The 14554-nt window shown below is 39.2% G+C and overlaps 1 protein-coding gene across 2 annotated transcripts; it reads right to left on the bottom strand.

Annotated features, from left to right (window-relative positions):
- Positions 1–1353: 1353 nt before the first annotated feature.
- fbxw5 (F-box and WD repeat domain containing 5) lies at positions 1354–14009 on the bottom strand. Of its 2 annotated transcripts, none has more exons than XM_026922495.3 (10): positions 13633–14009; positions 10661–10856; positions 9298–9455; positions 8390–8573; positions 7891–8039; positions 5980–6312; positions 5588–5771; positions 5194–5341; positions 4702–4914; positions 1354–3220 (listed from the first exon to the last, which is right to left on the bottom strand). In XM_026922495.3, exons 2-10 carry the CDS (start codon positions 10845–10847, stop codon positions 2953–2955), a joined length of 1824 nt encoding a protein of 607 aa, XP_026778296.1. In that variant the 5' UTR covers positions 10848–10856; positions 13633–14009; the 3' UTR covers positions 1354–2952. The 2 variants fall into 2 exon arrangements, with proteins under 2 accessions (XP_026778296.1, XP_053086613.1); XM_053230638.1 differs by lacking the exon at positions 13633–14009 and adding an exon at positions 11896–12738.
- Positions 14010–14554: the final 545 nt, after the last annotated feature.

Raw genomic sequence — 14554 nt, 5'->3', positions numbered from 1 at the left:
TTAATAAGTTGTTTAATAGCAATCCTACATTTAACCTAAATCCCATTGCCTTACTGTTACTGTCACTGTCAAACCAGCTCAATCTCGATGATGCACCTACATTTATTTTACAGTAAGACAGAGGTGGCAGTATTGAAAGTTTAGCTGGAGCATTTACGGTTTTTGACCTCTTGCTACCTTGACACAGGAGACACCTGAAAAACGCTTTTCCAGCAAATAAAATTTACCCAACAGTAAAAAAACAAAAGCCAATGGGCTCATTGTACAAACACCTCTGCTTTCTTCTTAGTACTGCTCCTGCATTTCCTGTTCATTCCTTACCCTCTCAGTGGTGGTATTTTAGAGTCGGTGTCTGCAAGAGCTGCTGAATGTCCGTGACGTTCTTCAGATATGTAAGAGTACCTGCAAAGTCACTCCTAGCAAGCTGGACTGAAGCTTTGTAAATACCTTATTTACATTTACCTATAGGAATAATAGTTAGAGAAAACTGGAGGACAAGCTGCTGTCTTAGTGTATTGATATATTGCTGCCGGAAACGTGAGAGCTGCACTAATTCAAAACGGAAACGCATCAGAATACCGAATACAAGGGGTCCATTCACAAGTGGAAAGGATGGAGGAAGGATATCTTGGTGAACTTTGACCTGTGAATTCACAAGCCTTGGTTTTGTTAGCTAATAGAAAATAATTATTATTATTATTATGTAGACTCACATTTGAAAAAAGCCATCTTGTCCACAGACAGTTTTTTTCCCCTGTGTCTGTTAACATTTTCTTGTTAACAATTCTGGCACCTCTGAGGAATATTTTGAAGCATCCTGTGGGGCATGTTTGAATAAAATTTGCCATCTCATCCACAGACATACACTAGTGTTAAGTTAAAATTCTGTTTTGTTTTGTTTTTTCTTATCACTGCCTGCTCTGGTAAGAACTCTAGACTTCCTACAGGCAAAAAAAAAAAGGAACGTATCATTAAACTTAGCACATTTTGGCACCAGTGTTTTGAGCAAAAGCCCTTTCCTTTTTTCCTTTTCCCTTTTTTTTTTGTTTGTTTTCTAATTTATTGTTTTCAACTGGCACGGATATCAAAATTTCTTTATTTTATGTGATTATTATATAAATATGAGTATTCACATGTTCCTTGTTTCTGTGACATTTACGAAAAGTGATGAATGTGTGATACGGGCTTGACGTTTGCATGTCATGGAAAACGAAGCGATTAATAGCTGATGTAGGGAATAGTTTGCAGTGTCCATTAGTGCTGAATTTACAATGAAATGAATGACACAGAAAAGGCTAGTACTGCAAGACAAAGGTAATATGCACAAATACACAAAATGTTAAACGGCATGGCTTGTGATGGAAAAAGTTTTAATGCCACATTTGACTCACAGGTCAGACATTGTGGGGTAAATAACTCATTCTGGAGACAACAAATCCATGAAGAAGAAGCAGCACTAGAGGGCATAGAGGGATTCAATCTGGATCAGTAAACACAGTGTACTTCATGTTACCATGGCATGTTACCGTTCAAAACGTGTCCAATGGTCACTGTAACCTGGCTGCCTCTGCCACGAGGTTACGACTTCAAGATACACAAGCACCCTGAATAAAACATCCACTAACATGTTTTAAAATACACATTTGTAAATGCTTCTTTTAAGCAATTAAGAAAACTGTCTTTCTGTGAATTTTCGTGTTTTTAAGTGTCTGCAGGATTTTTCTGCTGCTCAACATGTACAACTCAAAATAAAGCCATTGCACCATATACAGGATACAAGGTCCTTTAATTAAAAAGACAATAAAGGGATTTAATGTATATAGTCTCACTCTGCAGCTAGTCAACTCCAGAATTATTGGCACCCATCTTGAGGACAGTAAAAATGAATGTGTAAAATATTACACACAATAATTCAAATTTTCCTCTGCTCTAACAAAAATCTTTTTTTTCCCCCAAACCGTAAGTGCCAAAATTGACTTCGAAACTATTTTAAATAAATAGAAAAAAAAGTCATCCCAAAAAAATTCTAGAAATAAATGTTCGCAGTCTGCAGAAATTCTACTTTGAACAGATAGGAGGTTGCACACATGTAACATCAAAGATCAATACAAGAGACAGACAGATGATTGTTAATGTGTACAAGTCGGGAAATAGATATGAAAACATGCAAATACTCACGTGCATAATAAGGTTTAAAAATTTGGAAATTTGCTAACAATTGTACACAAGAGCTGAGAGAGTCCAAGAAGAATACCACCTCAATAACAAACCCACTAAAAAGGTTAAGTGATGGCATCCTGAATTCGGCTAAGCACAAATATTTGTATTTGCTAACAGAAAACCTGGTTGCCTCTGCCAGGAGGTTATGACCATTAGTTTCCATTAGTGGGTTCATGTAGTAAATGTAGGGGTGCCAGTAATTTTGCAGGAAACGAATATGTTTATGTTTGAATAACAATACAGTATTCTCATACTTTTACGCTCATTTTCATGCAGGGTGCCAATACTTCTGGAGTTGAATGGAGTTGCCATCGTATTTGATATCATTTTGTTACACGTTTAAAAAAAAGGTTTTAAAAAGGTCTGGTTTCCAACACAACATGCTTACAGTGGACCAACCCACAGCAAATATCACACACTCTTAAGGTGATCTTTTTTCGATAAAGACAAATTCTTTTTTAATTTGTTTAACAAAAATGGCAGCACAAGAGCTGTTTTTCTTATGAAGTCATCAACAGGTGGTTCTTTTTGCACCCCTTGAGTGCTTCTTTCCTTTAACAAAGACCTTCACGTCATCTCCGAGACATGCCAACGCGTAACGGTATTGGAAAGGTGGTCCTTTTTGTTAAAGTGAGACCACACAGTCATGATCTTAGAAGCTGGAGTGTTTTTACAGTCGAGCCTCCACCGTGTCCTTGCTCTCCGTGCCTGTTCTCAGGCTGATTTTCCTGTTCAGAGCTTGCCATTCAAATTAGTGTTAGCATTCCGGCGAGCTCGGAGGGAAGCGAGAAGGTCACGGGCTCTGGTCGGGCGCCGTGCCAGGCGCACCATGCGTGGAGAGCGCCACACTTTGATGGTGGAGTCGTCGCTGGCGGACAGCAGGAGCTCCTGGTCAGTGGGGCTGAAGGCCACGGAGTTCACCACATCGTCGTGCTGCAGGCGGGCCAGACAGATGTTGTAATGGCGGTCCCAGATGTAGCCGTGCTTGTCTTCAGCACCACTGCAGAAGAAGAGACATCCAAGAAGAGGGTTAATACTAAGGACGAGCTGATATTTTTGAATATTTGAAAAAGTCCCCAATTTGAAACAGTACGTGGGGGTGGAGCCACATATAAGCACAGTTTGTGATGTCACAAATTAGGCACTATGCACTTACGCACCAATCACGTCCAAGGTTACATGATGATGTGTAGTAGTGGTGGGTGATGAAGACATTTCTACGATACATGTTAATATAGAGTTGATAACAAACTGCCACCAAAGCCAGGACATATATTTCTCAACATGTCATTTGACAGCAATGTGTTTATTTTGGAATTAACAATACACGTCAAATGTGTACACATCTCAAACTCTTGAGATTATGTACTTCATGTGTATGCTCACATGAGTGTTAATTACATACACAAAACTACTGAGTCATGGGATGACGGCATAAAGATTCAAAACAACTTTCATAACAGCTTTATGCCCCATAGGGTCTGCAAGAAGGCAAAAAACTCATTTAAAAGAAAATTCATCTTGATACACTGCAGCAAAGAAAAAGGGTGCCCACTGCACCGGGTGTGTGTTCGCGGTGTGTGTGTGTTCACTACTGTGTGTGTGCACTTGGATGGGTTAAATGCAGAGCACAAATTCCTAGTATGGGTCACCATACTTGGCCACACTTCACTCACTCACTTCACTTCACTGGAGACTCCTTCCTTTAAAGCTGACTGTAACAATGAGCTGACACTGGAGACTCCTTCCTTTAAAGCTAACTGTAACAATGAGCTGACACTGGAGACTCCTTCCTTTAAAGCTAACTGTAACAATGAGCTGACACTGGAGACTCCTTCCTTTAAAGCTAACTGTAACAATGAGCTGACACTGGAGACTCCTTCCTTTAAAGCTGACTGTAACAATGAGCTGACACTGGAGACTCCTTCCTTTAAAGCTGACTAACAATGAGCTGACACTGGAGACTCCTTCCTTTAAAGCTAACTGTAACAATGAGCTGACACTGGAGACTCCTTCCTTTAAAGCTAACTGTAACAATGAGCTGACACTGGAGACTCCTTCCTTTAAAGCTGACTAACAAAGACTGTACAAAGAGCTGAAACTGGAGATTCCTTCTGAAATAAATGTCTCCACCAACGATTAATCAATGATTAGATGTTTCATTAAATAAAAAGATTGAATTAGTTTATTATTAGGCTTAGATCTTCAGCTTCAAATTTTCAGCTTGCTGATAAAACTTTGCTCTGTTTGGCCCCGTAGAAGAATAACATCTTTCAATTCTGGTCCACAAGACAATTTGAATTTAGAACACGGATTTTAAAATAATTTAGTGGGTCGGATTAGATCCTTTATCGAGCCATGCCCTGCCGTATGTTTGACACCCCAGCCTTCAAGAATTGAGAAATCAACAGCACTGTGGTAATACATTAGAGCTTTCTCTAATGAGAATCAGGACAAAAAAAACACTATTATATCATTTACCTGGCCACGAAGTCACGACTGACGTCGAGGAAAATAAAGAAGCATTCGTCATTGGGGGTGAAGGCTCGGTGTGCACGGAGGCTGCGCCGCTCCTCTCGCAGGCTCTTCAGGTCGATCACGTGCATGTCGATCTCTTCAGCTATGGGTGGAGGAGACATGGGGTCTGAAATCACGCAGCCCGCCGGCCATGCGCGACTGTTCACGTACAGGTATCTGTTAAAACCGAAATACATACACAACACGTCTACATACACCTCATTTATATTATGTTTATATTAGATTATAAGACACTGACAATTTGCTTCCAGGTTAAAAATGCACATGCTGGTCTGTCTCTTGTGTTCAAGACGCACCCTAGTGGCCATACTGTGTCACTGGACACGCCAATAACCAAAAAAAGACAAAGGTATGGTTATTTTTATATATTATACATATATATTTGCTTGAGATCAATGAAATTATCAATGCGCACTCTGTGGCATCAGCACCCACCTGTGGTCAGGTGACAAGCCCATGCCAATAATGTGGCCGTGAATATCGATCACATGATCTAATGAATCAAAAAATTCCTCAGCGCTGCGCTCCTCCCCTAGTACAGGTCCACACGTGGTCATCTGATCAGGCATGATCCGTTTAATACCTGAAACACACGCGCACACACACAACGCACACACATACACCATACATATGCACAGTCCATGTAAAATTTAAATATGTAACCAAGTATCCTTTGGTCTTTTCTTTCTTGCACTCACACAGACACACAATCATGTCTGAAAATCCCCACCTCACCCTCACACGGAACCTCTGCTTCTTTACGCACACAGTAAAAAAAAAAAAAATACAAAAAAGACAGACACACAAAAAGAAAGAAACACACACACACCTATCTGGTGAGGTGAGTAGGTAAGGCTGCCTGTGGTAAACAGTAAATAGGTCTTGTCCTCTCCCTCCCCAGGGGCAGAAGGTGCTACCAGGCTGGGATCGGGTGCTTTGGTGCGACTGCTACCCATGAGCCGAGCCACTCGCGCCTCCAGTTCACGCTCGTGAGCGCTTCCACTCTGAAGACCCTGAGAAAAACAACACGAAAACAACATAAGAGGAAAATGAACTTGTTTGTATTCAAGGCTTATGTGGTGGTTTTGAAGAAATGACACTGCAGCACAGATTCTAGAAACCAAAACCAGATAATATATAATTATTGCCCTCACTGTTATTCCTCTGAGAAGTTAGCAGTTTTCTTTCAGTGTCCCAGTGAAAGGAAAATTCAATACCCACATGTTTGACGTGCTCTAGTCTGGAAGGGCCGAGATGGGGCAGATGAACAGAGTGCCTTGTTTCAGTATGCTCTTCGCCTTCTTCGTCTCTTTCCTCGTCTTCTTCCTCACTGTCTGACGATCCTAAGTTGAAAAGCAGTGGCTGGTGGTGCTGAGATTCTCCTTTGTGCTGCTGCTGGGCTTGGGCCTGAGATTGTGCCTCGTAGTCGAGCAGCAGGTCGGGCGTGTCGTGCCGTCGGCAGTGCGCCACCATCACTGTGCGAATGGTGCTGGCATTGACGTTCTGGATCTTAAAAAGGCGCTTGACCACATTGACGTTTTCAGACTCGATGTCCTGGTGAGGCAGAGCGCAAACCATATTTTATTAATAAATCAATATTCAACCTATATACAGTGCATTCAGAAAGTATTCAGACCCCTTCATTTTTTCACATTTTGTTATGTTGCAGCCTTATGCTAAAATGCTTCAATTTTTTTTTTCACATCAGTCTACACTCCATACTCCATAATGACAAAGCCAAAACCAGATTTGTGATAATTTTGCAAATTTATTGAAAAGAAAAAACAGAAATATCACATTGACATAAGTATTCAAACCCTTTGAGATGACACTTGAAATTTAGCTCAGGTGCATCCCATTTCTCCGGATCATCTTTGAGATGTTTCTACACTTTGATTGGAGTCCATCTGTGGCAAATGCAATTGATTGGACATGATTTGGATATGAAAGGCACACACCTGTCTATATAAGGTCTAACAGCTGAAAATGCATATCAGAGAAAAGAGAAAAAAAAAACAGGCCATGAGGTCAGAGGAACTGCCTGCAGAGCTCGGAGACAGGATTGTCTCGAGGCACAGATCTGGGGAAGGCTACAAAAAATTTCTGCTGCATTGAAGGTTCCCAAATTTGGAACAACCAGGACTCTTCCTAGAGCTGGCTGCCCAGCCAAACTGAGCAATCGGGGGAGAAGGGCCTTGGTAAGAGAGGTGACCATGAACCCAGTGGTCACTCTGGTTGAGCTCCAGAGATCATGTGTGGAGCCTGTCCTCAGTGCAAGACACATGAAAGCATGAAAACATTAATTTTTGCAAAACAAAGCGGGCTTTCATGCGTCTTGTACTGAGGAGAGGCCTCTCTCTGGCCACTCTGCCATGAAGCCCAGATTGGCAGAGTGTTGGAGTGATGGTTGATCTTCTGCAAGTTTCTCCCATCTCCACACATGATCTCTGGAGATCAACCAGAGTGACCATAAGGTTCTTCACCTCTTTCAACTCTCTTATTCATTTTGGCTGGGCAGCCAGCTCTAGGAAAAGTCCTGGTTGTTCCAAGCTTCTTGCATTTAAGAATTAGGGAGGCCACTGTGAGAAATTTTTTGCAGCTTTCCCCAGATCTGTGCCTAACACATAGACTGGTGTGTGCCTTTCCAAATCATGTCCAACCAACTGAATTTGCCACAGATGGATTCCAATCAAAGTGTAGAAACATCTCAAAGATGATCCAGAGAAATGGGATGCACCTGAGCTAAATTTCAAGTGTCATATCAAAGGGTCTGAATACTTATGTCAGTGTGATATTTTGAACACTGTTTTTACTTTTTAACAAATTCGTCTGGTTTTTGCTTTGTTATTATGGGGTATGGAGTTTAGATTGATGTGGAAAAAACTGTAAAGCATTTTAGCATAAGACTGCAACATAAAGTCAAAAAAAGAGTGTTTTTTTTTCATTGTTAAACCTTGTTAAACCTACTTGTCCTCCAGACAAAAACAAAAAACTAACAGCCTGGACATGAAATCTGCTCGTTCAGATTAGCACCACAACTTTAGTTTCTTCAGTAGTTCTGTAACCTTGGTGGAAATGTGCCTCATACTATACTTGAAAGTACACATACAGTACGGGGTTTGAAGGTCAGACCTGGAAAGCTTTGTTGAGCCACAGCACGGTGCAGGAGGTCATGTTGCCAATCCAATGCAGGTTGCCAGAAATCAGATGAGTCTCGTTTAGCCAGCACCCAAAAACATCATAGGGCTTGTTCCTCACTCGCGAGAGCAGTGTGTAGTTCTCTACAGACCCGAAAATAAATTCAGGTTCTGGTCTTATTTTGGGTGAATAAAGGGTGAATGTGAATATACATTTAGAACAGAAAGCATTTGAGAGAAAGTGCTGGCTGAGATGACTGTTGAGGCCATTAAAATACACTCACTATTTCCATGTGGCTTCATCTTACACTGTTTTTAGTGATAATTACTAGCAAATACTTTCTCCATTTCCAAAAATGTAAAATCTTTTTTGACAGGAACTGTGTTGGGTTAAGATCAGGGTTTAATAGTTAACAGGATTTAATGGATTAACAGCTGTTAATAGTTAACTAGCATTAGAGTAAAGAGTGTGTTAAGCGTTGAGCGTTTCTCACCTAAGCTGATGACAGCGATCTCTCCAGAAGAGGAGTGGTGTGGTCCCAGGTAGACCCCCGACACCAGCAGCAGAGTGTCGTCGCTGTTGAACTGGGAGAACTGCGTGTAGCCCCAGTTAAACTGACGCATGCTGGAGCTGTGCACCAGAGAGATGGTGCCATCTGGGCGCTCAGTGTCCCAAAGCTAACACAGCAAGGGCGTAAATTGCGTATAAATATTAATGCCCTGTTAGTGAAGAGGTGTCACAAGAGGCTAGGAAAATCTGTAGAGGTGTGCTTCTTTCTCCTGTCTGGACAGATTATTACTTTTTTTTTAAATAAATCATTGTGTTAGGGTGAAAATGGAGGCAGATGTTAATTTTCTTTTGAAACCAGGAAGTTCGCAAAATAAGTTTAATATTTGGTCTGTAATAACTTTCATTATTTCTTAGCCAAGTCAGATATTTTGCCTTTTACACTAATCAAATATTGTCTATCGATACTGATGATATCAGTAAAAAGAGGAGTAGCTTTTATAAGGTGTCATTTTTCCCTCTTACTAGCATATTATGTTAACCATTTTCAGTGAAAATGTCATAAAAGTATTAATGCACAATAATGTTACTGAGATTGGTAAAGGGTAGTTTAATAATTAATTGACAATTTTTGAATACCACCACTGCCTCTACAGCCATATGTCCTCCTCCAAAAATGTAAGAACATGTCACACTTATTAACTTAAAGAATCATGATTATGAATATGATCTTATATGGCATATTTCCTCTTCCCTACTGAAATTATTTCCTGACTACACTACTGTCAGTATCAGAATCAGCCGATGCTCAGAATCTCAATATCGATCTTGTATCAAAAATGTGTGCATTTTCCGTCAGGTGGTGAATTTTCTGTAGCAGAGGGTGAATCTCACCTTGACAGTGCAGTCTTTGGAACAGGAGGAGAAGCGATGTCCGCTATGAGAGAAGGCCAAATGCAGAACCTGGTCATGGTGCTCCCTCAGAGTCTGTACCTCCACACAGGGAATGCAGTCATAGAGCCGCTTAAACTCTCTGTACCACGACACGGCCGCTGCCGAGCACAAATACATTTTATAGTGTCACAACATGGAACTGAAATGGACATAATACTTGATGATTGCACAAGTATGCAGCCCTATTGCTCTGATACACCTAATATAGTTCTGGTGCAACCAGTTGCCATTGGAAGTCACATAATTAGTTATAATTTGTCACAATTACTTGACCTGTGCACAATTAAAGTGTCGTGTGATCTGAATAGAAATACACCCCAGAGTTTTTTGGAGAACAGACCTAAACGAACAGCATCATGAAGACCAAGGAGCTATCAAAACAAGTCTGGTACAAAGTTCTGGAATTGTATTATTCAAGGTTTCAAAAAATATATCCCAAATTCACCATCAAGTGGTGCACCATTAAATCCATTATTACAACATGGAAATAGCAGAGATTTTGTCTAGAGGAGACCGTCCACAAAAAAGTTTATTGACTGGGTAAAGAGGGCATTAGTCAGAGAAGCAAGCAAGAGGCCTTTTAACTTTTACATGATGCTACCACCATCAGGCTTCATTGCAGGGATACTTATGCAAGCTACCATCACAGTTACCTGTAAACAAGATCCAAAATCACACATAATCGATGTCAATTCCAGTAATAAACCTTTATGCAAAATTAAAAAACCTCAGAAAATGTCTAAATACCTGAAATTTTTATTGTATTGCTCCAGTGTTAGGTAAGTCAGAAATATAATATATACAGTTTTGGTAAGACTGTATCTCATATCTATTTCATCCTAAGACCAGTAACAGTTGTTATTATATAGTTGCATATTTTAAACATTTATTTAAAGGAATTCATCAAGTGACCTTAAACGTGTCAAAATTCTTTTGTATGGTAATCACACACACTACAGATGCAGTAGATAAGGATTGACTTGGAAAGACAATACAATATTCTTTTAAGGGAAGTATTATTACTTCTTAATAACAGTTTAAGCCAGTTTAAGCTTTTGTACTGATTTCCTCACTATATATGATCTTAAATAAGATATCCGTGTATGTGGATAGTTTTGTACATTATATGTTCCAAAATGTGTACATTAGCTCTTTATTTTCTTGTATATTGCACATGGACTGTATACATTAATATGCTTGTTATTACAATAAAAATGGTCTCAATGACCAATAAGTCCAAGAACATAAAAAGAACACAATTTGTTTGAATGCTCATTTGGCGTATTCTGCCTGGCTGCAGTACCTGGGTGGCGAGGTACCGAACGCGGGATACAGTAATAACTATAGAACAGCTCCCTCCACAGGAACTCGTCTCTGGACACAGAGAACCACTGACGACACGTCAGGCCGGCGTTCAGCACCGCCGCATGGGGGAGACACAGGAAGATCTCCAGCACCAGGCTGTCTGGCAGGTCAGGAACACTCGCCATCCTGACATCCTGAAACAGCAGCATCTCACGATTCATTATGGTCCATTACGATTTAATAAAAGGTGCTGTGCTGGTTATAGAATTGAAATGTTACATTTGCATTTCTAATAATAAGAAAATGACAGACAGTATCTTTTCTCCAGCCTCATTTAATAGTTCTTCGAAGATTGAGATCAAGAAAAACTATTAAATGACAAACAAATTCAGAATAGTTTGAAATTTGGATGCGTGGTGTTACTGAAAAAGACGATTAGCTACTTCAATCCATAGTCAAAGGATATATTTACTTATATCCCAATCTCACCTCCAGCTGACACAGTGTCAGGGAAATACACCCCTACACTTCCCAGCATGCACTAGTGGTGAGGCTAGATCTCCTATATCAGGGGTATTCAACTAAAACGCCCAGTTACATCAAATTCCTTCCAGGTCCAGATAAGCATCTAAGATGACTGAACGGCGACAACAGCTGCATTTTAATGCTTATCCATTAACAATACGTTTATAGCTATAAATAAGACCAATTGAAATGGTTACGCTTTGTTTAGAAGTGGCACATCATGCTACCACTTTTGACTAGCGCCGTAGATTCCAAACAGAATTTAACATGGAGAAAAAAAACTTATAACTCTCTGTATATTCGTCTTTAAACACTGGTGTTGACCAAAAAGGGTAAATAAAATGAAAAATGTGTTAAAATGATCCTTTTTCTGAACAAATTGAACAACTCTAGCCCTGTAGCTAGTCTCCGGTCAGATGAGCTGCCTTCAGCTAAATAGTTTCTGAGCATGGTTCACGTTTAGAAAACAGTTTTTATCAGTTCTGCTATAGTAGGCGACTGCAGACAAGCACAAAGACGCCTTTTAACAGCTTGTCGAGTAAATTAACCCTGCTCTAGCTCTTGGTGACGTCATGGCCTGTGACATAAATCCACTATCAGCCCACAACTTTGTTTTTTCCTTTTAAGGAGATCTGCTGATAAAGAAACATTACTTTTGTTTAGAATCATACTCAATCAAAACAAGACATCAGGATTTCCAATACCTGCCTTTAAGTGTTACTGTTTTGTCATGTTTTTGACAATTTTAATAGTTTTATGTACAAATCCATCAGTGCTGGAACATCTGATCATCAATCCAGGATCAGATCATGTTTTTATCAGATCACGGCACTGCTGTTCCTCTTTAAAAGCAGTGCACAGGGTTTGTACAGGGTTTGGAAGGGAATAGTAATAATTCATCATTTTTATTTCGGGTTTCTTTAGCAGACCTGGCAACACTGCTGAAGATTTGACACAGGTCGCATCACCACCATGTCACTGTTTATAATAAAAACAAAGGCATTGTTTTCAGCTAGTAATGGCACTCTTTCTAAATTAATGTTAGCTACATGTTAACTAGTTGTACAGTAATTTAGACAGCACAATACTGTGTTGTGTACTAGATAAATAAAAGACACAGGTGTTATAAATACCCAGACGCCCCATTAGATAGGAGCAGCTAGCTATCATAACCAGCCAAGGCTACAGCGGTCAAAACCCAAGTGCGCGTATATACGGATCTTTATGGTACGGAGGGAAAAAAAACCTGGCTGCGGCTGGTCCGTGTCTGTGTTTCATTGTGAACTGATCATCACTACGCCTTTCACCTTCACTAATCCCTTCAAACGCTGTACACCCTTCACAGAAACAACTCCGAGGGTCCCTCTGTAGGGGTTGAAATTAACGGCCATTTGGGACGCGTTTAAAGCGTCATTGCGTGAAGCAGAAGCCGGTGTTTTATTCTCACAATCACCGACACTAATGTAAACAAGAATCTCAGTTTAATAATGAACAAATCCTGAAGTTTTTAATCACCTTTAAATGCAAGAAAATGCAAGAAAACACTATGTCTTTGGCATTTCTTGAATTTTGCTTAAAAATGACAAACTGATTTTATTAAAGAGTATGGGAGGTCCTTTTTATTTAATACACCATTTATTATTTCTGCTTAATGTTGCTTAGCTTTTTATTTAAGAATCAGAAATTTATAATCAGAAATTTACTTTCATATGATGAGTTGATATTATATTAAGAAGCACATATTAAGAGAGGGCATTTGCAAAAAAATATACTATTCATTCATTGATGCTTTGACTGAGACCTTAATTGATTCATTGATTCACTGTTTAATTCACTAATTGATTCATTGATCGAGTCCCTAATTGATTCATTGATTCATTGATTGTTTGATTCATTGATTGTGCCTGACAGAGCTTTGCAATGGTTTGGGGCGTTGAATAAACTTAATGTATTAAGTGTTAACGTCCTAGTGCAAAATAAGCATTTCATTCTATGGGAAAGAAAAGTTACATACAGTAATTAATAAGAAAATGTATGCAAATTTTATAACAGAGTGAGTTTTCCACTCTCAAACCCCTCGTTTATTACCGTAAAACCCCTTATATACGCGCACAGATTTAAGGCTGCTGTGCACCGTTAGCGACACTACCAAGCTAGCTGAAACAGCGCTCTGTATACAAATTAAAAAGTACATAAGATATGTACATATTTTAAATAATCAAGTCTACAACATATATACAAACGCACAGTTCCGCCTAATTAGCGCCACGTTTTCTTGCAGCCAAAACTATCATGTATATTTACATGCTAAAAACACAGCTAACCCGCTAGCAAGCTACATAGTTAAGCTAGGCAGTTAGATTATTAGGTAGTACACATTAAACATATTTAACATGTATACATATTGTTTGAACAGATAGTCTGTAATTAATCTTACTGTCTTACCTGTCAAACGCCGGTTACTGTATTAATAATGTGTAATATGCGTTTACTCCGCCGCTCCCAGACCAAACAAGTCGAACAAGAAAACGTGCTAATGTGATATTCAGGATGGTCTAATCTATCGACGATTCATCAAACAGAGTTCACTTTACTAATCAAACATATTCCATAATTAAAGTGCAAATCCTCTTGCTATTTTTTTTATACCATATCTCTCCGCAAAGATCCTGCCCAAACTAAAAAAAGAAGATGAATTTCCTTCATTTGTAATTTTGTTTTACACACCAGAACAATCTATGATTATGAAGGTAAATTGCCAAATCACAATATTACATAGTTCTTTCCTCCATCTTGCTTTATCATGGTTAAAAGCCAAGACTGAAAAGTTAATGCTTTTGCTTTGCACTTTTATACTTGCAAATATATATGTCATATTGCTCTGTATTATATTCAGAGAAAAGATTATATTAATACTTTCGATTGGTCTTTATTCTTTATTCTGAAGAAGGCTTGGTTTTGGTCTGTGATATTGCTGCTGTTATAGATATCATTTAGCGGTCATTAATGCAAGTCTAATTGGTCATTTGAATAGTAGTCTCACTAATGTTGCTCATGTTCTCATCTAAACTGCTGCAAGTGAAAAACAAACATCAGTAACTTGTTAACTTGATCCTCACATGCAGCCAGCTTCATTTTCACCAAGAAAACTAATGCTCTATATCTATAATTACAACATAGATCAATAAAAATGTGACATGAGACAGTAAGACGGTGGATAAACAGCTTATTTTTCTTTTTTTCTTGTTATCCGTGAGTTTCGGTACCATGCAAACACTTGTATGTGTCTACAAATATGATATATTTGCAGATGATCATTTAAAATATAGAGTAGAGTACTTGTGGTGTAATTGTGGGATTTCCATTG

This window comes from Pangasianodon hypophthalmus, chromosome 27 (genome assembly GCF_027358585.1).
Source record: "Pangasianodon hypophthalmus isolate fPanHyp1 chromosome 27, fPanHyp1.pri, whole genome shotgun sequence".
Taxonomy (NCBI): Eukaryota; Metazoa; Chordata; class Actinopteri; order Siluriformes; family Pangasiidae; genus Pangasianodon; species Pangasianodon hypophthalmus.
Note: the sequence above shows the minus strand (reverse complement) of the source record. Positions and strands in the feature narration are given on the sequence as shown.